At 44.0% G+C, this 26,527-nt stretch overlaps 1 protein-coding gene across 1 annotated transcript in view; it reads right to left on the reverse strand.

The window, feature by feature from the left end:
- Positions 1 to 25,758, reverse strand: part of LOC308299899 (tenascin-like) — a gene marked incomplete at both ends in the record, with an annotated part of 71,213 nt that extends 45,455 nt beyond the window's left edge. The window contains 15 exons of the mRNA XM_080743679.1: positions 41 to 233; positions 327 to 439; positions 5,801 to 5,954; positions 6,599 to 6,714; positions 7,649 to 7,912; positions 8,688 to 8,845; positions 9,729 to 9,876; positions 10,586 to 10,809; positions 12,749 to 12,932; positions 13,508 to 13,607; positions 14,830 to 15,066; positions 18,533 to 18,801; positions 23,298 to 23,570; positions 25,010 to 25,190; positions 25,702 to 25,758. Of these exons, the coding sequence (XP_080599805.1) occupies positions 41 to 233; positions 327 to 439; positions 5,801 to 5,954; positions 6,599 to 6,714; positions 7,649 to 7,912; positions 8,688 to 8,845; positions 9,729 to 9,876; positions 10,586 to 10,809; positions 12,749 to 12,932; positions 13,508 to 13,607; positions 14,830 to 15,066; positions 18,533 to 18,801; positions 23,298 to 23,570; positions 25,010 to 25,190; positions 25,702 to 25,758 (2,671 nt within the window). The remainder of the gene's footprint in view (positions 1 to 40; positions 234 to 326; positions 440 to 5,800; positions 5,955 to 6,598; positions 6,715 to 7,648; positions 7,913 to 8,687; positions 8,846 to 9,728; positions 9,877 to 10,585; positions 10,810 to 12,748; positions 12,933 to 13,507; positions 13,608 to 14,829; positions 15,067 to 18,532; positions 18,802 to 23,297; positions 23,571 to 25,009; positions 25,191 to 25,701) is intronic.
- Between the last annotated feature and the right edge of the window lie 769 nt (positions 25,759 to 26,527).

Below are 26,527 nucleotides of genomic sequence, written 5' to 3' on the forward strand. Positions count from 1 at the left end.
TTGAGAACTCTACTACGCGGCTCTGCAAGGCTTCACTGACCTGTGGTGAAGGTGAGTGTGACAGGGTCATACTGACCTGTGGTGAAGGTGAGTGTGACGGGCCGGCTGGTGGCGTTCCCCCTGCGGGAGGTCAAGGTGACCTGGTAGAGGGTGTCGGGGTCCAGACCGTCCAGGCTGTACTGGGACGAGGAGGAGGAGAGCTCCACCTCTGTGGTGTTGGTGGTGTCCTCCACCTGCCCAAACAGCTCCACCTGGGTGGTGTTGGTAGTGTCCTCCACCCCCGCAGGCTCATACAGCTCAACCTCTGTGGTGTTGGTGTCCTCCACCGGTAAGTACGCCACCGTGATGCCGTCCACCTCGGCCACCGGCGGAGACCAGGAGACCAGCGCCGACGAGTCTGTCACGTCTTTCACCTGCACCTGGCGAGGACCGTCAATACCTAGACAACAACAACACCAGGGAGGGACGTGCAGAGAATGTTAGAGAGGCAGGGGCTGAAATTTCTAAAATGGCCTTTTGGTGAAAACACATTTCTTGATTTTAACATCAGATGCTGCATTCAAGTTCAGGAGAGTTTGGACAAGGCAATTCTCTTGAATGCTGCCTTCAGGTATGGCATGGAAAGAGGGGGCATTTGCATTTCTTTCATCATAGTAAAAACTGCATTCATGGTCTGGAGAGGGAACTTTTTACAGATGGATAAAGTGCAGGGGCTCGAGCCTCCTTTGATGTCTATGTGTGCACATGCCTGAACAACACACACACACACACGCACGCGTACACACACGAACACACACGAACACACACAACAAGCAGTAATTAAAGAGCAGTTTTGAAATAGTTAAAAAATAGCAGATCTGAGAGGTTGTAATGCATCGCGATGCAACACGCTGTGAGCTCATAAATTGTCCATTTTACTTTTGCACGACACTTCTGTACAATTATGAAGAAATAGGGCCTTAATTTATGTGTGTGTGTGTGTGTGTGGGGGGGGGGGGGGGGGGGGGGCGCTTGAAATATCTGAATAAACAACATGCTATCTAAATAACACTCCTGTACATTTGTGGTTCAATAAAAACCTAATCCAAACAACATAAAAAACATGAGTGTTCTTTCACTTTGAGAGACGCACTAAATATGTTGCCATTCTGGCATAATTTCACAACACGCATAAAAATGAGTATAACAGATTCTTTGAACAGCGTACATACAGTATAAGACTATACAAATCTGGCACTCGTGGAGGTGGGATGGTGTTTTTTGAGTCTTTGCAGTGAAAGGGTATTATGAAATATATAATGAGATTCCCTTTCGCTCAGGCACTCAATTATACCTCTACTAGCTAACAGGGCTTCCTATGTGTAATTTAAAGGGGAGGAACAGCTAGGCTAGCCTGCAGGAAAGCTAACAGGCCCCGGGGGAATTAAAGAGTCCAATCCTCCCCTCTCCGCTTCATTCCTCGCCGTACGGCTGTGATGAATTTCAACCTGAACAAATACATTACCTCACACACGCTACGGCACAGATCCTCTCTGACTGTGTGAGCACGGAGTCCATCGACAAGGACTTGTTAAAACATTTAGACCGGGAACGCATCTGTGCTGCGTTAGACTGGAACCACTTGAACCTGAATCTGATAATTTTTATCTGATATTTTTGAAGTCTTTGAATATTTTTTAACCAATTCTATAAATGTCTTCTAAATCCTTCTAAGATTTTTGAAAAAGCGATGTTTCTATGTCAGTGGTTCTCAAAGCTTTTCATGTCAAGGACCCCCCAAAACGTCATGTATTTGGCCACGGACCCCCATCTCAAAATATGTTGTTCCATGGACCCCCAGAAACAGAGATTTGAACTATACAAATGTTTGCTTTAAAAAATATATATATTAATAGATTTGCACACATTTTCATGATTTAAAAAAATAGCCGATCTACAAGCTCACAGCGCGGCACTCGGTGCCGCGCTGTGAGCTTGTAGATCTGCTGTTTTTTTAATGGTTAAAGCATAAAATAAAGGTTAAAGTGGTTAAAACGTTCCCAAACGTTAATGGGTTAAACTAAATGACTTTTCCATGCATGTGCACGGACGTTGGGCCCTGGCATAGTTGTGTCTATCGCATAAACAAAACAAAAGGCTTTTGAGCGTGTAATTATGGAGTAACAGCGGGTAATAAACCTTAAGCCAGGCCCAAGACAACATGTGATGGACCATATTATCCTCACTGTGTCTGCTAGAAACCTCATATCTCCATAATACTTCCACTTCAGAAATAAATGTCCTTCTAACAGCGGCTGCCAAACTTTTCAGCTCAAGACCCAAGAGAGGAATTAGATGTCTGTGTGCCTGTGCCCGGACGCAAACTCGTGAAAATAGGCAGATCTACAAGCTGAAAACATGTCGCTTTGCGCAGCGTTGTGAGCTTGTACATCTGCTATTTTCAGTACCTGAAAAATGTTGGAATTGTTTTTAATTGATAAAAAGTTGTTTTTTGTGTTTAAACTTTTACAAATCTTTTGAAATAATTGTCCTATATATATTTCTTTCTGTAGGAAATTAATACATGGAGATATCTTAGGCCTAGATTGTCTATTTCCAATATGCTTTGGAAGAAAAATGTAAGTGAAAGTGTTAATGTGTGTCTGTGGGTTTTTTAAAAATATAAAGAGCTTGTGACTAATTAAATAACTACGTGTGGAAGCATTGGAACCAGTGGTGGAAAAATTACTTGAATGTTTTTCTCAAGTAAAAATATCAATACTGTCTGCAATGTAGAACACACTACAAGAAAAAGTCTGGAATTACTTGAGTAAAAGTGCAAAAGTATTTAATCAATCAAAATGTTAAAATTGTCTCTTTTCACACGTTTTTAAGTGTACAAATCTTCAATCTTCAATCTACAAGCTCACGATGCGTCACAACGCTATGCATTGTGAGCTTGAAGATCGGCTATTTTCAACTGAATGAAATGTATACAGGGATGAAGTGGTTATATGGTTTACAATAATAATCAAAATATACAAAGTAACTAGTAACTAAAGTAAATAATTGTAGTGGAGTAAAAGGTACAATAGTGTGCCTCTGAGATGTAGTGGAGTAGAGGTAAAAGTACTGCTTAAAACTGGAAATACTCCAGTCAAGTGAAAGTACCTCAAAATTGTACTTAAGTACAGTACATGAGTACATAATAACTACATGTGTAACTGTTGGAACGCAGGTTCCTCTTTTTCCATTTCCTGAAAAGCAACAGTTTGTGAACATACAGGGTTTTCACCTGACAGTGACTACCGTATGTGGCAGCTTCCATGCTCTTACATCACACTCTGATGGTCTGATGGTTGGGAAATCACTGGTGGAAAGTAACTAAGTACTCACAACACTTATCTTTAAGTATTTCCAAGTTTCAATACTTTTACTTCTTCTACTCCACTGCATCTCGGTAGCAAATATTGTACTTTTACTCCACTACAATTATTTGAAAACTTTAGTTACTAGTTACTTCAACCCTAAATATATTTCGGCCATTAGAAAATAGACGATCTACAAGCTCACAATGCGTCGCATCGCGACACATTGTGAGCTTGTAGATCTGCTATTTTCAAATGATTTGTGTGCACAATGAGTACTTTTAATTTTGGTACTTTAAGTACATTTTGATACCAATACTTTTGCACTTTCACTCAAGTCAATTGTGATTACCGGACTTTTACTTGTAAGGGTGCCCTCACACCAAAGTACCTATGAGAGTGCATGGAATCCGCGTTCCGCCAATGCATTTCAATGAGAGTGAAGCGGTTTCATGCCAGCAGAGGATTTCTGCAAAAAACGTCCCTTCTCATTGAAATGCATTGGCGGAAGGCAGATTCCACTCTCATACACTGTAGGTATTTTGGTGTGAGGGCACCCTGAGTATTTCTATATTGACACTTTTACTTAAGTACAACATTTGAGTACTGTTACCACTGGTAGTAGTCGTGGACAGTTGTGAACATACAAGGTTTCCACACAACAACATCTTCTCTATCCTCATGGCATCTTCCTGGCTCTTACATCATACTAACTGTGGGATTGTTGGGAAATCCCCCCCACGCAGCTTTTCCACCGCCCAGTGAGCACTGCTGGTGATGTCACAGCAAGATGGCTGCCATGTGAATATGGTTATAGTGGCTCCCGGAGAACATTCACTTATTATTAGTGCGTACAGTGCGCAGTAACGAGCTGCTGTTGAAATCATTCTGCTCTCATGGAGCTGTGCGTTGTAATTAAATTCCCGTGGCAAGAGCAGCTGTGGTTTGGCTGCAGCCAGCAGCGCGCTAATGGTCTGCTCACTGTTTATCATGTATGCTTTATATACGGTAAAAACTTTGGCACCTTCTGTACAGTAACTACTACTTTATACTAACGCCAAGACATTCCATTCAAACGTGTTCAGTGAATTGTAGAATAATCCCCTCTCACCCCCACGCACGCACGCACGCACACACGCACGCACGCACACACACACACACACACGCGCGCACACCCACACACGCACACACACACAAACACCCCACAAACTTTGGCAGCTATCTACTCCTTCCTACTTTCACCTAGCAACACCATTCAAACTTTAAAACGTTTGGCTTAGTTGTGCACTAACTCCCCGCCCACACTTTCCCACATGCCCCAACCCGCCCTAGCCCCCACCCACAATACCCCCCCTTACATTTGAAGATGAATTTCCCTCATATGCTATTTCTACCCAGTCTTTTCCTCATCGCAGCCCACGCAGTTTCTCCAGGAACTGCTTTCCTCCAGAGATTGGATATAACTGCTCATGTGTGCACTATACTGTATGTTATGGTGATTTGTGAGACAGGATTTTCTTTAGTCTACACAGATTAGCCTAAATTCTAAATCAATCAAGGAAAGACTGCCTTTAAGTATTATGCTCCACACAAGTGGGATAAACTTCAGGATTCGCTGAAAATGGCTCGATTGCTTTCAATAGAGACATTCAAAGTACTACTTGAAGGCACACTAAATAGTGACTGTACCTGCTTTGTGTAACAACACATTTTACTTTGCATCTGTAACGTTGTTCCATGATTCAATTGCTTGTTGTATTATTTTGTATTATTTGTCATTGCTTGTATTGTTTTTCTATGTTGTAATCAGGGTGTCCTTGAAAAAGAGAGCTTGCTCTCAATGGGCTCCCCTGACTAAATAAAGGTGAAAGAAAGAAAAGAATTTAGAAATTGTAATTCAGAAAATAATTTGTATGAAACTTTTTTTCCCTGCTTTTCTACATCTGTAAACATGCGATGATGATCACAGTTTCTTATGTTCTCTACAGTCCCACACATCTGTGATGGATCTGAAACAAAGTATCCGTGAACAGTGAACAGAGTGCAGCAGAGCACAGCTCCATGTGTGAGCAGCTCTCTGTAGAACTACTCTAAAGCAGGCCTCCTATACTTTGGGGCATACAGTAACAGTACAGTATGTGCCATTATAGGCAAAACAATAGGCTAATATGCACACCTTCACAGGACTATATGGTTGTTGTCGGGTGGAAACCTTGTATGTCCAAAATTGTTCGTTTTATATTCATCATTTAAAAAATGGTTTAAACTAGTGAAAATAGCAGATCTACAAGTAGTAGATCTGCTATTTTCACTAGTTTTGTGTGACAGTCTTGTATGATGAAGCGGGGCTTTACTTTACGAAAAAACATACACATTTGAAACTTGGAGAAACAAGGTTTCTGCCCGACAGTAACAATATGGTTAAGTGCTATGGGTTGTTAAGGTGAACTGACGTGTGGAGAAGGTCCTGGAGGTCTGGGGTCCTCTGGTGTTGTTCTTCAGCAGGTTCAGGGACACCTGGTACTCCTGGCCGGGTCCCAGTCCAGACTGGTTGAACCTGGTCTGGGAGGGGGGCAGGGTGTTGACCACCTGGCCGTTCTCCTCCTTCTGCATGGGGACACAACACACACACACAAAGCACACTCACTTCATAACGCAACATATACAAAGTTAAGACATTTTCAACAGTGCTTCTCAAACATTTTCACGTGAAGGACCCCCTAACTGATAATCTCTTTGGCAGTGGACCCCCATCTGAAAGGATTTCATGCCAGATTTGTGTTGATTTTTTTCTCCAAATCGTCACACGCTGTGAGCTTGGAGACTGGCTAAACTTGAACAGCCAAAGAATAAAATAAGGTTAACGAGACAAATTCTGGAGCTATTTTAACACATTTACTACCATTGACAAGATCTGACAGATTATTGTTTTATCGCCGTTTAATCAAGGTCCAGAATAAATGGTAAATGGTGCATTTATATAGCGCCTTTATCCAAGGCGCTTTACATAGATTGTGCATTACATTCACCCATTCACACACATATTCATACACCGATGGCAGAGGAAACCATGCAAGGCACCAACCAGCTCACTGGGAGCAACTAGGGGTTCAGAGTCTTGCTCAATGACTCTTTGACATGTAGACAGGAAGAGCCAGGATTTGAACCGCCGATCCACGGACCATTGGCCAACATGCTCTACCTCCTGAGCTACAGATGCCCCCTAAGACCTGAGATGTGGACAAACTGACCGTGTTGCGGATGTAGAGCTCCCAGCCGTCGAAGGAGATGTCCAGATGATCCCACTGGACCTCTACTGACGTCTCCCTGACAGAGTAGAACCTCAGGCCCTCTGGCTGGGGCAGATCTGAACACAACACAGGGTGGCATGATGGGCAGAATCAATACAAATCAATACAATCAATACTATAGAATAGATGGCAGAAAACTTGTATCGCCTATATGTATTCTTTTTTACGAAAACATGTCTCTTTTTCTTTTACTTTTGAAAAAACCTATTTTTTTAAAAAGGAAGAAAAAAGAGAGATTTACTTGCATATAATGCATGAAAATTGGTCCGTGACCCACAAATGAGTCCCGACCCAATGTTTGGGAAACAATGCACTAGAGCCGTGGTCCTCAGACTTTTCAGAATTTCAAGGACCCCCATACGTCCAAGAGTGTACAAATGTATTTTGTACACTCTTAGAGTTACAGACCTGTAAGAGTCTATTTGGAACCCCCTCAGAGATCCCTAAGGATCCCTGGGCCCCACTTTGAGAACCACTTCACTACACTATGCATCCAGTCAGATTACAGACTATACCAGGGTTCCAGGCGGCCCGCGTGCCATTTGCGGCCCGCGGGGGGCTACTGTCTGGCCCACACCAACCCCAGTAAGAGCAGCAACAACACTAGTATATCGTCGTTGTCGGGTGGAAATCTCGTACGGGTATCTCCAAATTTCTACGTTCTCTTGCAAATCATACAAGGCCGTTGCACAAAAGTAGTGGAAACAGACGATCTACAAGCACACAACGCCTCGCGGTGCGAGGCGTTGTGTGCTTGTAGATTGGCTGTTTTCACTAGTTTAAATAATTTTTAAAATGATAAATGCAAAACAAACGGTTTTGGACATACAAGATTTTCACCCGACAAACGACGATATCTAGAGTAGCTGGAGTAGCTGGAGTAGCGGGAACGCCACCGTCGTGCAATGTTGCAATGTTGTGGCCCTCGGCTTTGTACCCTAGACATAATTCGGCCCTTGAGGAAAACTAATTGGGGAACTGTGAGCTTACGTGTGGCCACCCTTGCGCTGACGGGTACGCTCCTCTTGTTGCTGAGCACGGCGTACACGTTGATGAGGTACTCGATGCCAGGCTCCAGCTCCCGCACCGTGGCGGCGGTGGTGTCGCCGGGCACCGTGAACTCCTGGTAGAGGCCGCCCGGCGCCGTGGGCACGTAGGTCACCAGGTACTCTGTCACCAGCATCTGGTTGTCCCAGCGCAGCCCCACCGTCTCCTTGGTGACGTCTGTCACCGTCAGGTCCTTGGGAGGAGACACTGGAGACAAGAGAGAAGAGAAGATATATATATTTTGTTATATTTGAGCATATCAGTAACACTTTAGTTAAAGGTCGCGTCTTATGAGGTTTCATAAGTGCATTATAATGCACTTATGAAGACTCATAAGGATTGACGCTGGTAAATGGGTGATCGCTCCTGATTCGCTGAAATTTGTGACCCACCAGAAAATGTGGGTCGACATACAACGCTGCATTCAAGTTTGGGAGAATTTAGAAAAGGCAATTAATTCTCTTCACATTCTCTTCACTTCCTTTGGGTGCAGCTATGGAAAGGGGTAATTTGCGACAAGCCCAAAACGCACGTGTTTCGAGCTTGCAGATGTGCTATTATTTTATGCTTTTGTGTAAGTAAGTAGCTGGGGAGAGGCACACACATGCTGTTACAATGCGCTAGACCCCTGGGAGGTGGAATGCTGAAGTGGAGCACCACACCACTCGACACTCCCACCGTCAGACTCCCAGTACTTGCCGCACAACTTACCACACCCAGGTAGTGCTACTCATACACTGGCGGCGCCGGGATCGAACACATGACCTTGTGGTCCAAAAGCGAGAGCTCTACCGGCTCACATGTGAGCATGTAGATCTGCTATTTCCACAACAGAACCTGTTATGCAAAATGTAATGCCTCAACTCTTAGTGCTCATCAGGGTGGGGGGGTCCCCAGTTAAAATATGATTATTTTGGGGTTCGTGGCCTGAAAAGGTTGAGAACCACTGCTCTATGATGTAGCCCTCATCACCACCTCTTACCCTCAGAGCAGTCCTCTCCAATGTAGCCCTCGTCGCAGACACACTGTCCGTTCACACAGCGTCCGTTGTCCTGGCAGTTGTTGAGGCAGCTCAGCTCTCCACAGCTCAGACCCTCGTACCCCAGCTCGCACACGCACTCGCCTCTGACACACCGCCCCCTGTTGGTCACAAATCACAATCAACATTAGACTTGCATAGCCAGACAATGTGTAATTTTTCTTTGCAATGGCAGATTTGTCTGGCTATGCGAGGCTACGTCAACCTCATTGTCACATGATCGCAGGTTTACAATCATTTTGTAGATTCTTCATGAGAGGATGGAGGTGGAATAAAAACACACGAGAGAAACGGGTCAAATCATGAAAAAGACATAATTTATCGTTGCTGTTGGGCAGAAACCTCTCATCTCCACATTCTAACCTTTTGTCTTTTTTCGTCAATTAACGCCCTATTGATCCTACTACAGTATCACACAAAAGCATCAAAAGTAGCAGAACTGCAAGCTTGTATAGATCTGCTACTTTTGCAAATCTGGGGGGATTCTGATTGGGTTTCCAGCCAGAGACAATATACAGATAGCATGTCACGTATGTACATGGTGTTTAGAACAGTGGTTCTCAAACTTGTTTTCATGTCAAGGACTCCCACATTGATATACAGTATGTATTTGGCTGCTGACCCTCATCTGAAAATACTTTGTGCCTGGGCACCCATACAAGATGTGTGTATATGTCAAGCTTGTGTATATGTCAAGTTTGGAAATAGCAGATCTATAAGCTGAAGCTCACAACGCTTGCAGATAGGCTATTTCTAAATTTGCAAAGGCAAAGCCAGACCATTGAGAGCAAGATCTCTTCTTCAAGAAGGCCCCGAGTACAACATGATGACAACACGTACAAAAAAAGCTATACAATTTGAAATAGTGCAATATATTTAAAACCCTCACAATGCTTATAAATAAGGGCTATACGCAAAGCAGGTGCAGTCCTTACATAATGCATCCTCTTCCTTCATGTTCAATGCTCAATGTGCCAGCCCTACCTGTTGTTGCAGTTGTCAGGACAGGTGAGCACGGAGCAGTCGTCTCCCTCGTAGCCCTCCTCACACACACAGCGTCCGTCCACGCACATCCCCCGCGCCATGCAGTCGTTGAGACACGACTTCTGACCGCAGTCCTCCCCCGTGAAGCCTGAACACCAGCAACAAGGGGATTACTTTCAAAGTGAAAAGAGAGAAGAACCAATGGAGCTGCAAGTTCAAAACGTACGGTTGGTGCTTTTAGGATCAACAGGACTAAAACTTGAAAGAGGAGCGGTCCGAGCACTCAAAAAATAATAGGAGAAGAGGGCGTCAAATCAAGGTACTTTATTCATAAAAACATTCCCTGACAGGTGAAAAGATGCGGCCTGCTCACTCCTCATGCACTGAAGGAAGCATGAGCTCAGTTCGGGGCCCTCCCCAGGTTGGCAGAGGGAGTGCAGTGCCCAGGATTACAGCTTAGGGCAATTGGCACTGGGTGAAAAATGGGTTCCAAAATCGTGGGATAAATTTAAAAAAGGAAAAGAAAGAAATTGCTTCTTTCAAAGGTTTTAATTTGTTTGCTGTCAGTATGAATATCCATATCTTTAAATATATATAAATGAATGCACTACGCCATCATCACAAGAGAGACGCACAAAGGTTTTTAGAAACATTATGTGAAACAAAATTTCCAAAAACCCACAGACGAGTGTAACATTCCCTTTCACATGAAACATTTCAAAAATAACTAAAATAGCAACGCTTTGTGAGCTTGTAGAGTAGATCTGCTACTTTTGCTGCCTTTTGTTTGATACTGGAATGTGACAAAATAAATTACTTAGATTTTTAAATGTGAAATATGGATATGGATTTATCACCTTCGTCACACACACACTGTCCGTCCACACATCGTCCTCGGTCCAGGCAGTTGTTGGGACAGCTGAGCTCTCCACAGTCCTCTCCCTGGAAGCCTATGAAGCAGACACACCGTCCGTCCACGCAGTCCCCACGCAGGAAGCAGTCTGACGGACACGTCCTCACGCTGCAGTCCTCCCCGGCGAAGCCTTCATCGCACACACACTGGCCGTTCACACAGCGCCCTCTGTGGACCACACAGCACGGGTTATAGGATAGTTAGAGCCTTCCTCACAGTCACACACACTGGCCGTTCACACAGCGCCCTCTGTGGACCACACAGCACGGGTTATAGGATAGTTAGAGCCTTCCTCACAGTCACACACACTGGCCGTTCACACAGCGCCCTCTGTGGACCACACAGCACGGGTTATAGGATAGTTAGAGCCTTCCTCACAGTCACACACACTGGCCGTTCACACAGCGCCCTCTGTGGACCACACAGCACAGGTTATAGGATAGTTAGAGCCTTCCTCACAGTCACACACACTGGCCGTTCACACAGCGCCCTCTGTGGACCACACAGCACGGGTTATAGGATAGTTAGAGCCTTCCTCACAGTCACACACACTGGCCGTTCACACAGCGCCCTCTGTGGACCACACAGCACAGGTTATAGGATAGTTAGAGCCTTCCTCACAGTCACACACACTGGCCGTTCACACAGCGCCCTCTGTGGACCACACAGCACAGGTTATATGATAGTTAGAGCCTTCATCACAGTCACACACACTGGCCGTTCACACAGCGCCCTCTGTGGACCACACAGCACAGGTTATATGATAGTTAGAGCCTTCATCACAGTCACACACACTGGCCGTTCACACAGCGCCCTCTGTGGACCACACAGCACGGGTTATATGATAGTTAGAGCCTTCCTCACAGTCACACACACTGGCCGTTCACACAGCGCCCTCTGTGGACCACACAGCACGGGTTATAGGATAGTTAGAGCCTTCCTCACAGTCACACACACTGGCCGTTCACACAGCGACCTCTGTGTATAGAGTAGCAAGGGTTATATGATAGTTAGAGCCTTCCTCACAGTCACACACACTGGCCGTTCACACAGCGCCCTCTGTGTATAGAGTAGCAAGGGTTATATGATAGTTAGAGCCTTCCTCACAGTCACACACACTGGCCGTTCACACAGCGACCTCTGTGTATAGAGTAGCAAGGGTTATATGATAGTTAGAGCCTTCCTCACAGTCACACACACTGGCCGTTCACACAGCGCCCTCTGTGTATAGAGTAGCAAGGGTTATATGATAGTTAGAGCCTTCCTCACAGTCACACACACTGGCCGTTCACACAGCGCCCTCTGTGTATAGAGTAGCAAGGGTTATATGATAGTTAGAGGCTTCCTCTGTATATAACACGGCAAGGGTTGTATTGTCGTTGTTGGGTGGAAACCTTGTATGTCCAAAACCTTGCTTTTTTTGTTATTATCTTAAAAATGATTTAAAATAGTGAAAATAGCAGATCTACAAGCACACAATGCCTCGCATTGCGAGGCATTGTGTTCTTGTAGATCTGCTATTTTCACTACTTTTGTGCAAAAATGTTTGTATGGTGAAGTAGTAGTAGTTGAAACTTACAAGGTTTCTGCCCGACAGTGACGATATGATAGTTAGAGGCATAGTATGTAACAATTAACAAACATGTTGTTTTAAACATAATTTCCATCTACACCAGCAGTTATTTTACCTGTTAACACATGTTTTCTTACAAAAAAAAAAGAAACTGAAACTAACTGTGTTTAGATGTTGTCCTTATTGTTAGTCTTTGTCAATATTTCATATAAGTCTACTATTCTGTGTGCATGAAATCTTATCTAACAATACATTTCTTCAGATATAGCAAAAACATCCGATCTTCGTGAGCTTGTAGATCTGCTATCTTTGCAATTTCTTCTGACTCTTTTGAATCTCACCCATATGGGACCCCAATGTAAACAAGCCATAGTGCTTTATTGTGGTTTAAATCCTATTAGAAGACGTTGGATCTGAACTGTACTGTCCTGCGCCTTTCCTATGCAAACTGCTAATGAAGTACTTGATCAAATCAATCAACAACATTTTTCAAATAATTAAAAAAACGAATGAAAAGTTCCAAACAACACTAACCTGTCCAGACAGTTGTTGGGGCAGGACAGTTCAGAGCAGTCCTCTCCTTGGAACCCGACATCGCACGCACACTGTCCGTTGATGCACTGCCCCCTAGTGTTACAGTTGTTTAGACATGCCAGCTGGCTGCAGTCCTCACCTTGGTATCCAGCATGACAGATACACATCCCATTGAAACATGTACCTGTAGATTACATTAACATTAGATTACATTACAGCAACGCAGATACACATGCCATTGAAACATGTACCTATGGATTACATTAATATTAGATTACATTATTATACACATCCCATTGAAACATGTACCTGTAGATTACATTAATATTAGATTACATTATTACATTACAGCATGACAGATACACATGCCATTGAAACATGTACCTATGGATTACATTAACATTAGATTACATTACAGCATGGCACATACACGGGTGGTCTCAGGGAACAATAAATATACGATTCATAAAGAAAAAAGTAACTTTGGAGCGCCTGAAATAAGAGATTTTGGGAGAGTATCACCAGTCCCATTTTAGCTGTGAGGAGTGGTCGTCAAAACTCGGATGACAACAGAAATCCACCAAACCAGGTAGGAACATGTATGAAAAAAGGCACTTTTGGGGGGATATGTTTTGGTCTGGATTTCCCCTTTAAATGGATGGATGCCTAGACAGAAAGACAGACAGACAAACACACACAGACAGACAGACAGACAGACAGACAGACAGACAGACAGACAGACAGACAGACAGACAGTACCTCTATCATTACAGTCATTCAGACAGGTGAGAGTAGAGCAGTCCTCTCCTGTGTAGCCCACACTGCACACACAGCGGCCGTCCACGCAGAAACCATTACCCTGCATGATGAGAGGAACGCAAAGGGTTAATACAACTAATCATTATATATATTATAAAGATAATCTATTTTCTATGTGTGGTTTCCACACAGAAACCATTAACCTTCCGGGACAAGTGCACCGTTTAATTTAAAGTGAGCGTTTAACAATTATATCAATATTTAAATAATCTATGTCCGCGTGGATCTGCTATTCTTTTCTAGTTTTGTACAACAAGTTGTACAGTATAACACTGCTGAACCACTTGAAACCTGTATGGCTGAGCTGATTCCATTAGGGCTCCATTCTATCGTCTTTTCTGTTTACTGTTATTGAAGGAAAGCTTTCACTGAAAATAGCTTGTCGATCTGCTATTTTCTGCTAAATCTTTCTCCACAATACGGATGCTGGGATTTAAGGGGTATAAAATAAAATAGGGCGAAAGTGGTTAATCAGACTACTTTGTCTTTCGTCGATTATTTAAAGCAGTGTTTCTCAACCACTGTGCCTGGGGACCTTTGGTGTGCCCCTGAGAAGGGTCAAGTGTGCCCCTTGAAACTGCTTGAAAGCCAGTATTGTATTTATTATTTTAAAAATGATTTAAACTAGTGCAGATCTACAAGCAGATCTACAAGCACACAACGCCTCGCGGTGCGAGGCGTTGTGTGCTTGTAGATCGGCTGTTTTCACTACTGTTGTGCGACAGCCTTGTATGATGAAGCAGGGCTTTACTTTGCGTAGAAACGTACACATTTGAAACTTGGAGATACAAGGTTTCTTCCCGACAGTGACGATATTTACACCCCCGTATTATGTTGGTGTGCCCATGGATTCTTGGGACATGAAAAGTGTGCCCATGCAGAAAAAAGTTTGAGAAATACTAATTTAAAACATCCATTCTATTATAATGATATGTTTACAGCAAATAACAGAACAATGGGACGGCTTCCAAATTCGGGCTTTTGATCTGGTCGGGAGCGGATGGCGTCCTACGCCATTCTGTAGTCTAAACGGACTACACTTTGGCAGGAAACACCAAACCGGAAACAGTTTTAACCCCTACTTGCGCATGCGCTAACTGGGTTGAAACTGTTTCCGGTGTGGTGTTTCCTGCCAAAGTGTAGTCCGTTTTGAATACAAAATGACGTAGGACACCATCCGGTCTAGACCGGATCAAGCGACCCGTTTAGTAAACGAAGACCAGGCTTTCCCCCAGCGGAAAGCCTGGTGACGCGAGGTTAACCTGGCAGTCTCCGGGACAGGTGCGCTCCCCACAGTCTTCCCCGGTGAAACCCTGGTCGCAGAGGCAGGTTCCGTTGAGGCAGCTTCCGCGGTCGTAGCAGTCTTTGGGGCAGATGAGCTCGGAGCAGTCCTCTCCCGTCCAGGGCTCTGAGCAGACACACTCTCCGTCCTCACAGCGACCTCGACCCAGACATGCGTTGAGACAGGCTGTCTGGGAGCAGTCCTCTCCCACATAACCCTGAGGAGGTGGACAGGACAAAATAAAAACAACAACATCAGTGCTGTCGGGTGGAAAACCTTGTATGTCCAAAATGGTTCACTTTTCAGGAAATGGAAAATACTTTTTTAAGACAATCTGAGTTCCAATCAGTGGTGAAGAAAGTAAGGGAGGAACCACCCATTTTCAACATTGAATTATGTCATTCATATACCTTTGAGTTGTTATGTGGAAATAAGATAAAAGTCCCCCCCTTTCTGTGTTGCCTAGAACTGGAGGACTGATCTTGGTGTTTGGCTTGCAAAGTACACAGTGATGATGTCATCACAGTGTACTTTGACTAAGTTCAATGTTGAAGATGGGTGGTTCTCCCCTTTAAGTAAAAGAATCAATACTGCAATGTAGAACTACTTTGTTACAAGTAGAAGTCAGGAATTATACTATACAAAGGCAGAGTGCAGTAACTACGTACAAGAATTTCACTAAAAAATGTGTTACAACTGGTAAGCCAAAGGGGATATAGGCATATAAGTGATATTACACTGATTGTACAACTGTTCTTGAGATAATTTATCATCCCCCAATATCATGAAGACTAATTTGAGCTTTGGGCGACACAAATAAGTTGGTGTGTCCGAAAACGTAGTTACTGCACTTTGCCTTTGTAGGGCAGTACACATTTAGGCTACTTGAGTAAAGGTACAAAAGTATTGGTATAAATATGTATTTAAAGTCCCAAAAGTACTCACTGCAAAATGTCCCCATTTTCAAATATAAATTGAAAATCTACAAGCTCACAATGTGTCGCGATGTGAATACTTAAATAAAATGTCCATAATGGTCCCCTCCTACCTCAGAGCAGACGCAGGTCCCGTCCACACACTGTCCATTGTCTCCACAGTCCACAGAGCACAGCACTACTGAACAGTCCTCTCCAGAGAAACCCTGCAAGCATTGGGATTGATTGATTACATATTAGGGACTTTAAGCTCCGATGGCTACAGCAGACGGCTCGAGCGCTCGATAGATAAACCTGCTTGCCGCCGCAGCCCTTCCTATACTACGGCAGAAGCTCCCTTTCCACGCAGCGTCCACAATGTCTGCTGCATAGACACGTCGCCATGGGAACCAAAGAGTTCAGTAAAAGGGGTGGGACCCCGTCGCCGACGGCTGTTTGCTTAACGATGTTGACTGCTACGGCGATTGCGTCATAGCAGCCGTAGTCCGCCTGGCGTTGCCGTCCTGAAAATCGTCAGAGCTTAAAGTCCCTACTATATTGAGGGCTGCTGAGTGAGCAGACAGACATGGTCCCATCCATTAGTGTGCACCAATTATATGAAGATAAGGTTAAAATGTGGGTGATGTGGTCCATTTTCAATATTGAACTATGTCATTAATATACCTTAGAGGAGTTCAAAAGTCCCCCCCCCCCCTTCTGTGTTGCCTAGAAATGCCTAGAGGATAGATTTTTGGGTTTCTATTGCAAAGTACACCGGTGTGATGTCATCACGGTGTGATTTTCACACAACTCCTCTAAGGTATATTAATGACATAGTTCAATGTTGAAAATGGGTGGTTTTCCCTTTTAAGTACACTAGGGTTACATTTAAAATAAATCGTAGACCTGCTTTTTTATGCAGCCGTTTTCCCTCGTAAAGGAGATTTTTAATCTGAACAGGTACTGTACTGTACACAATTTACATACATTCAAGCACGCACACACATACATAAACAAACAGTATTCTCATCTCTATAGCTACCTCAGAACAGACACAGGTCCCGTCCACACACTGTCCATTGTCTCCACAGTCCACAGAGCACAGCACTACTGAACAGTCCTCTCCTGAGAAGCCCTGCAAGCATTGGGATTGATTAGTTACATATTATATTGAGCCAAGGGCTTGTTTGATTCAGTTCAGTCATAGTCTTTTGCATATAATCAATCGATAAAGTTTCAAATGACTGAATAACTGCTGTAGCCTACTGTCTTTGACACCTGAATTTCCCCTGTGGGATCAATAAAGGTCTTATTATCCTAGCTAGCTTATGTCACTGGTAGTCAGGTTTCTGAATTGTCCAGTCATTTACGAAAAAAACAAACAAACCAACATGACGATGAAATATTATGGAAATACATGGTTTCTGACAGAAACTGAAAATGAAACCTTTATGCTGCTGTTTTGGCCAGAACTCCCTTTGTAAAGGAGATTATGAATCTAACAGGACTACTCCAGGTTAAACATTTACTATCTAATAATAACTATTCATTTAGCGAATGTCTGTCCGCCGTCCGTCCGTCTGTCTGCATGCTGACATCACTGATACTAAACAAACAGTGTCGCCACCATGCTAACAATGCCCAACTGATATCAGCATATAACTGACTGACATCACTACCGTGCCCATCGATGGTGACTATTCTGCCCAACGGGCACATGTGTGGGTTCCCCAACATTACTTCTGAGTCACCCCTGGGTAAAGGACTAGTATAAATAAATCAATTAATGTGCCCACAATCATGACAGTACTGTAAATGTCCATAATGGTCCCCTCCTACCTCAGAACAGACACAGGTCCCGTCCACACACTGTCCATTGTCTCCACAGTCCACAGAGCACAGCACTACTGAACAGTCCTCTCCTGAGAAGCCCTGTGAGCAGTGGGATTGATTGATTAATCTATGAATATTTCATAGATTCTTTTAAGGTACAGGCAATAAGCTACAAACATGCCAATATGGACGATACAAACAATTAAATCTTAATATTGTTTTTGAAAATGTTTGCAGATCTTCAAGCTCACAACTTGTGTTGTTTTTGTAATAATAATCTGAATCTGCAAAGTAATTCATCCGAAAATGCTGTACAATAATGCTGTTTAGATGTAGTTAGTGGGGTATAAATATTATTGAAAAATTGTCTGAACTATATAATAAAAGGAGCACTTCACCCATTTTCATAATAATTCATTATAACATTCTGTCTACTCACTCTGTGTCATTGGTGATTAGGTATGGAATGCAAGTCTGTGTTTTTAAACCACAAATGATTGATAGTTAGGAACCAAATGGACCCTTATAGCCTACTGTAGGTCTGTATTCTCTGTAACTCTGAGAGTGTACACCAGAGGTACAGGTGCCAACATTGGCACAGGGGAAGGTAATCACTGGCACAAGTGTGAGAGAGGATTCTTATTTTAAAATCGATTAAATACATTTTTAACATGGTCATTTAAATTAGGTCACCAGGCAATCCTGAACATAATTCTACATTCATTAAAACTCGGAACTGTGACTGGGAAGGGAGACAGGGAGATTGTTGGATTATTATCTAATGATCGTTATAACAATGTCCTGCCAATCAAAATATGTGTTTGATGGCGTGTCATTAAAATGCATATGTTTTCAAATGGGGGTCCGCAGCAGGCTAATATGTGTCCATGACATGAAAGAGGTTTGTGAACCACTGACTTATAGTCCCTGCCTTACCTCAGAGCAGACGCAGGAGCCCTCCACACAGCGTCCGTTCTCCCCACAGTCCACGGGGCAGAGCGCTACGGAGCAGTCCTCTCCGGAGAAGCCCGGGAAGCACTCACATTTTCCCCTCACACACGCCCCGCCCCCCTCCTGGCAGCCTGCGGGACACCCCGCCTCCTCCGAGCAGTTGGCCCCCACCCAGCCAGGCTCACACACACAACCACAGCTCTCCACACTGTAGTTTCCATGGCCGCTGCAGAACGGCTTGGTTCCCACCTCCCCTGGGAGAGAGAGAGAGAGAGAGAGAGAGAGAGAGAGAGAGAGAGAGAGAGAGAGAGAGAGGGAGAGGGAGAGAGAGGGAGAGAGGGAGAGGGAGAGGGAGAGGGGGAGAGGGAGAGGGGGAGAGGGAGAGGGGAGAGAGAGGGAGGGAGAGGGAGAGGGAGAGGGAGAGGGGGAGGGAGAGGGGGAGGGAGAGGGAGAGGGGGAGAGAGAGACAGAGAGAGAGAGAGAGAGAGAGAGAGAGAGAGAGAGAGAGAGAGAGAGGGAGAGGTGGAGAGGTGGAGAGGGGAGAGGGAGGGGGAGGGGAGGGAGGGAATGAAGGAGAGAGAAACCTCAATGTTGTTTTATTGCTGTATCAACTCTGTTTAATCTCTTAAAACCTTCTATACTTAAAGAACGACTTCACCCATTTCCAACCTGTGTCTGTATAACTGGTCCTCACCTCACTGCCCAGCTAGGCACATTATATGCCAGATCTCATGATGCTCATGATGAAATTGTACAATGTATTTTCTGCTCTGTCTCATAGGAGGGCTGTGGACACTTTCAGAAACCCGCCTATGTTTTGACTTAGATTTGTATTAACGCCAGAACAATGCTTCCCATTATAGCCAGGCTGACTTTCCAGGAACAGAAAGCCTGCAGTTTCTATTAGCTTGGATTCCCCATTAAGTATGTCAGTGGTATGCAGGTTTCTGAACTGTTGGACAGGAGCAGTAGGACGTCCTCCCGGTGGGGGCTCCTCACTCGTAGGTGAGCCAGTAGGATACAGAACAGCAGTGACAACACAGAAATGTGTGTGGGAAGGATTCAATTGGCATGACAATAAAAAAGGGGTAACAAAAATGTATGACATCGTCGCTTTCTTAAAACCCATTTAGACCTGTTGCCACCTATCTTAGACCCTCTATCTATGCTTAGTAAAACAGACCTGATATGAACTGTACTTTTCCTGATCTACCCCAACTCTATCTCTTCACCAAAAATAGCAGATCTACAAGCTCACAACGCATCACGTTGTCACGTGTTGTGATCTTGTAGATCTGCTATTTCGGTGAACGTTTCCCCCAGAATAGGGATGCAGGGGTTCAAGTGGTTAAACGTCAAGTATAAACTTACCAGTATGACTCCCTAATCGGGAGTTAAGCGACCGTCAGGTCGCTGCGTGATTTTAGGGCAAAATGTGTAGGAGCAGTGTCCAAAAATGTGTTTGAAAAAATCAGCCTGATGGTGGCGCTATATGGGACAGATCCATGTTGATGAGATGAGTGTAGACATACTGCGTACCGATTTGCATGATTTTAGGGCAAAATCTGTAGGAGGGGTGTCCAAAAATGTGTTTTGCAAGAACCGGCCTCATGGTGGTGCTAGAAGAGGGTCATGTGAGAATTGATGGGTTGGATCGGGACAACGGTTGTGGAGATATTCGCAGGGCAAAAGTGTGACGTGTGACAGACAGACAGACAGACAGACAGACAGACAGACAGACAGACAGACTGACAGACAGCTGGTCGAGGTTTTGATAGTAACTGCGACCTGACGGTCGCAATAAAGTCAGTTCTAATGGAAAAGGATATTTCTCTGTGACATAGCCTACCGTATCTCAGGTGGAAAGATGTGCATATTTTTGTAGCGTAATATGATGTGATTAAGATTCTAAAAAATAGCAGTGCAACTCAGGGGTGATGCAGATGAAATGATTATTTACAGGGGAGTCATTTTTTTTTTGTTGAAAACTCATCTTTACGGTGTAGGCCTGTATACCTGTGAGCTGTGAGCTACAGCAGGCTGCACCTCTCCAGCATCTATATCTATAGTATATACTGTGAGGTGTTGTGAGCTTGTATATCGGTTATTTTCGGCAAAGAGGTTTGGTGTAGAGGGCAAAAAGTGCAGACTAAGTACAAAGTGAAAGTTCAAGAATTGACGGTTCAAGTGGTTAAATATCTGAAAACTCAAATTGACATGAATCCAAAATACACTGATGATTGTGCTGTCAAACGGGGGAGGGGGTCCCTGCTTCAGCTCTCTCTCAACTAAGGGGTCCTTGGCCTGAAAACGCTGAAGACCCCTGATCTATGGGGCGGCATAGCTCAGGGGTAGAGAAACCGTCATTAGAGCACAAAGGGTTCCCGAAGGGTTCCCAGTTCGAATCCGGGCTCCCCCAGAGTTAGTGTGGAAGAGTCGTTGAGCAAGGCTCTGAACCCCTAGTTGCTCCCGGTGAGCAGGTTGGTGCCTTGCATGGTTTCCTCTGCCATCTGTGTGTGTGTGTGTGTGTGTGTGTGTGTGTGTGTGTGTGTGTGTGTGTGTGTGTGTGTGTGTGTGTGTGTGTGTGTGTGTGTGTGTGTGTGTGTGTGTGTGTGTGTGTGTGTGTGTGTGTGTGTACCATAATAGTGTATACCTGTGAGCTGCTGCGTATGCTCCCTCAGCGTAGACACCTCTCCCTCCAGCATCTATATCTATATCTATAGTGCAGGCGTGGAATTTCGTAAATTTAGGGGCAAGGCCACTTGGCCTTTGGTATTGTCCATTTTTTGAGGGCACAAAGGCCAAAAGCCAGGGCAGGAAGGCCATCAAATAAAACAATATTTTAGTCCATTGAAAGAATTAGTTGAATTTAGGGTTAGGGCATAATCTGCAGTGAAATAGATAAATGATGGTATTTACAAATTACAATCTGATCCATGCTCAGCCCTGCGCCAATCAAAGTCACTGGATCGGTTTAAAGATGGGGACTCTGGGGAGTTACGGTTTCAGAATATTAAAAAAAAACACTGGTGTCTCTTTCTTGTCATGTAGACACCAGTGTTTTTTTTTTAATATTCTGAAACTGTCTACTGTCTACACATATTGACCAGAAAGAGACAGAGGAGAAAGTGGTGCAGTCAGCTGGGGCATTAAGGCCACTGTGGCCTAAGGTCATGCCATTGGTTTGAGGGGCACAAGGCCAAACTGAGGGGCCTTCATGGCCTCCGTGAAATTCCTGCCCTGCTATAGAGTATACCTGTGAGCTGTGAGCTGCAGCAGGCAGCGTCTCCCCCACACTGCTCCCTCAGGGTGGACACCTCTCCCTCCAGCATCTATATCCATATCCATATCCATATCCATATCTATATCTATAGTGTATACCTGTGAGCTGTCAGCTGCAGCAGGCTGCGTCTCCCCCACATTGCTCTCTCAGCGTAGACACCTCTCCCTCCAGCATCTATATCTATATCTATAATATAGATTATCTATATCTATAATATAGATATAGATATTATCTATATCTATATCTATATCTATAGTGTATACCTGTGAGCTGTGAGCTGCAGCAGGCTGCGTCTCCCCCACACTGCTCCCTCAGGGTGGATACCTCTCCCTCCAGCATCTATATCTATATCCATATCCATATCCATATCTATATCTATATCTATAGTATCTATCTATATACCTGTGAGCTGTGAGCTGCAGCAGGCTGCGTCTCCCCCACACTGCTCTCTCAGCGTAGACACCTCTCCCTCCAGCATCTATACTATATCTATATCTATATCTATAACAATACTATCTATATCTATATCTATATCTATAGTGTATACCTGTGAGCTGTGAGCTGCAGCAGGCTGCGTCTCCCCCACATTGCTCTCTCAGCGTAGACACCTCTCCCTCCAGCATCTATATCTATATCTATAATATAGATTATCTATATCTATAATATAGATATAGATATTATCTATATCTATATCTATATCTATAGTGTATACCTGTGAGCTGTGAGCTGCAGCAGGCAGCGTCTCCCCCACATTGCTCTCTCAGCGTAGACACCTCTCCCTCCAGCATCTATATCTATATCTATAATATAGATTATCTATATCTATAATATAGATATAGATATTATCTATATCTATATCTATAGTGTATACCTGTGAGCTGTGAGCTGCAGCAGGCTGCGTCTCCCCCACACTGCTCTCTCAGGGTGGATACCTCTCCCTCCAGCATCTATATCTATATCTATATCCATATCCATATCTATATCTATATCTATATCTATAGTATCTATCTATATACCTGTGAGCTGTGAGCTGCAGCAGGCTGCGTCTCCCCCACACTGCTCTCTCAGCGTAGACACCTCTCCCTCCAGCATCTATACTATATCTATATCTATATCTATAACAATACTATCTATATCTATATCTATATCTATAGTTTATACCTGTGAGCTGTGAGCTGCAGCAGGCTGCGTCTCCCCCACATTGCTCTCTCAGCGTAGACACCTCTCCCTCCAGCATCTATATCTATATCTATAATATAGATTATCTATATCTATAATATAGATATAGATATTATCTATATCTATATCTATATCTATAGTGTATACCTGTGAGCTGTGAGCTGCAGCAGGCAGCGTCTCCCCCACACTGCTCTCTCAGCGTAGACACCTCTCCTCCAGCATCTATATCTATATCTATATCTATATCTATATCTATATCTATAGTATCTATAGTATCTATCTATATACCTGTGAGCTGTGAGCTGCAGCAGGCTGCGTCTCCCCCACACTGCTCTCTCAGCGTTGACACCTCTCCCTCCAGCATCTCCAGGCGGCTCAGCAGGGCCTTGATGTCGGGCATGGTCTCTGTGCAGCCGCAGGCCGAGCGCGGGATGTTGATGCGGTGAGTGAACACGATCTGGTTCTCCCCGCCCAGCGTGTGCTCCGTGGCCTGAAGACCCGACGACGACGAAGAAGAACCCGACGATGACGCGTCTTCTCTGGGATCCAGCAGTGATGTGCCTGGAGGCGGTGGAGGTAAAACACAAGTCCTCTATTCAACATCTACAAGAACACATTGGCCTCAGAATACATCCTCACTGTTGAAATAGACAAAATAGCCATAAATTATAACGCTTGTAGAGGACTTTTATTTTGAAGAGGTTTTCTCTCTAAAAGCATTATAAAGGGGAGAGGGGGAGGACGGTCGTGAGGCCGTTTGATCCCCTTACTGCTCCAAACATGTACAAATCCAAACTATAAAGGTGCTCACAGCCTTTCCCCAAGTGTTCTCTATCTATTCGGAACCTCCTCGGGATGTGTCAGTCCAATATTTTTCAATAAAGAACTGTTTTTACTCAAGCTTTTACTCAATCTCATTGCTGTTGTGGTTTCCCCCGTTTCTTCATTTCCCGCTGTTACGCAGTAGCGCTCATTTGGGGAAACGAGGAAATGCACTAAGGAGTTTCCGGATAGATAGGGAACCCTTGGGGCAGGGCGGTGAGCACCTTATATTTTGGTTCAAGTCTAACGCAACACAGATGTGTTCCAGGCAGGGCTGTATTAACCATTGGGCTGCTGGGGCCGTTGCCAGGGGCCCTTGGCTCTCAGGGGCCCTTGGGGGAACTGGGCCGCTTGGTCATTGACAATTTACTAAAATTAAATGGATATTTTAATTGAACATATAATGTGCGGGCCCCTCCTCTGTTGTCTAGAGGTGCTTTGAGAGTTGGGTAGTACGTGTTGGGAGGGAGGGGGGTTATGGTGGAGGGTGGGGGGGCCCTAAAAAATTATAGGCCAGGGCCCTCACGGGGCTTAATCTGTCCATGGTTCCAGGTCTTAAAGTATCAGTACTTGAGTAAAAGTACTTAGTTACTTTCCACCACTGGTTTACCTGGGGCGTCCAGGTTCACATCCCATCCCATCTACCCATCTAACCCTCTATCCCTTTGTCAAATATGTTTCATTGCCAACAGATTATCAAAAGGTATACAATGAGCATGTTATCACAGTAACAATTTCTGTCTTCTGCATAATTAAAGAAAAGAAAAAGAAGAGAAAAGAGAAGGAACAAGAAAACACGAAATAAAATACAAAACCAAATAACACATGACATAAAACAACCCCTTCATTCCCTCCCACCCCTACTGCTCAGTGACGTGATACACAATAAAGAACGAAGAATCGAAGTGAGTTGATCCATGGACATACGCAATCCATGTATATTCATTTGGATAGACAGACAGTTTAAAATAACATCATCCTTCCACTCAGGTAACGAACAAGGGACAGCCAGATCTTATCAAATTGTGCCTCCCTGTCTCTAAGTGAATATCGTATTCTCTCAAGATGAAGTGTACTAGTCATTTCATTAAGCCAGTGTTTAAATGCAGGTGCTTCGTCTTTTTTCCAATGGGTTAAGATCATCTAACCCTGTAACCCTAATACCCCAGCCCTCCTACCTGGAGCGTCCAGGTCCACAGAGCACACAGCGCTGGCAGGAACATTGATGTTGTAGACATGGTTGAAGACCACAGGTTGGTCTACAGAAGGCAGGGTGATGTTGTTCTCTCCATGCTGGCTCAGCGTCTGTCTGCGATGACGCAGGATCTTCTTCACCAGGCCCGCGTCGATCAGGTAGGGCTGCATGAGGTCACCGTACCAGGGCAGGGGAGATGACCGTTAACTGTCGTACTCGCAATTTGCATTTATTTATTTTGTATTTTGCATTGAATATTGGAACATATGACAAATGCCGTTCATGTTTTACACTTACAGGGATAGTTCACCCCCGAAATACATGAAAGGCACAAGGACCGACACAGAGATCTTCATATGTGGCCATTAATGTATTAGTGGATTAATTTTCCCCATTGACTTGAATGATGGAATTATTTTACAAGTGTGACTCGTGTTAGGGCAACCACACTTGCAATTTCCCATGAACATATTTTAAAAAGGAACAAGTTAACTTGTGGAAATATCAGATCAACAAGCTCAGGCCCGAGCTTGTTGATCTGATATTTCCATTATTATATAAAAAATGTAAATACAAATTTTACATAACATAAACAATTTAGATGATACTGTAAGTGATTATATGGTACATGTTACAAGTGGGGATTATGTAATAATGTCTCCAGGCCTGACTCACCGTAGGGCTGATCAGAGCGGTCAGCAGCAGACACACTAACAGGCCTTTAGGACCCATGATGATAGAGGAGCGTCACGTTGACTTGATGAGGTCCCTTATTGATCTACCACTGAAGACCAGTCCTGATGGGGGTCCTTAGAAACAAACAAACAAACAAAAAAAATCAATTAATTTAACAAAATGCACCTGGAATACTCCAAATTCATGCCATAGGCCAGGGGTCTTCAACGTTTTCAGGCCAAGGACCCCTTAGTTGAGAGAGAGATGAAGCAGGGACCCCCACAACTCATAGATTCCATATAGTTTCATCATTTGCCGGCACAATCATCAGTGTATTTTAGATTCATGTCAATTTGTGTTTTCAGATATTTAACCACTTGAACTGTCAATATTTCATACATTTTACCTTTCATTCTGTACATAGTCTGCTCTTTTTACCCTCTACACCAAACCTCTTTGCCAAAAATAGCCGATCTACAAACTTACAACGCCTCGCAGCAGGGTTTTATGAACAGCATCATCTCTCTGTTGAGAAACATTTACATTGCACACAATGTAAATGTTGTGTGCTCTGAGGCCAGATAAATATCATAACTAGTCAGATATGTCCCAGAATATAACCTTACATGCTCATATTTCAACTAACATTACAAACAATAACAATAATCCATAAGTCCATATGATGTCCTGGTAATGATGTCAAGATCATCACCATATGGGCTGTAATCTGGCCTAGTTCTGAACGTCACCAGAGTCACCGGAGGATGTTATCATCATGACGTCATTTGGCTTGCAGGGCTGGCCTTGTCTGTTTTTACGTACAGTA

Source organism: Nannobrachium achirus, assembly GCF_963921795.1.
Source record: "Nannobrachium achirus genome assembly, chromosome: 15".
Classification (NCBI taxonomy): domain Eukaryota; kingdom Metazoa; phylum Chordata; class Actinopteri; order Myctophiformes; family Myctophidae; genus Nannobrachium; species Nannobrachium achirus.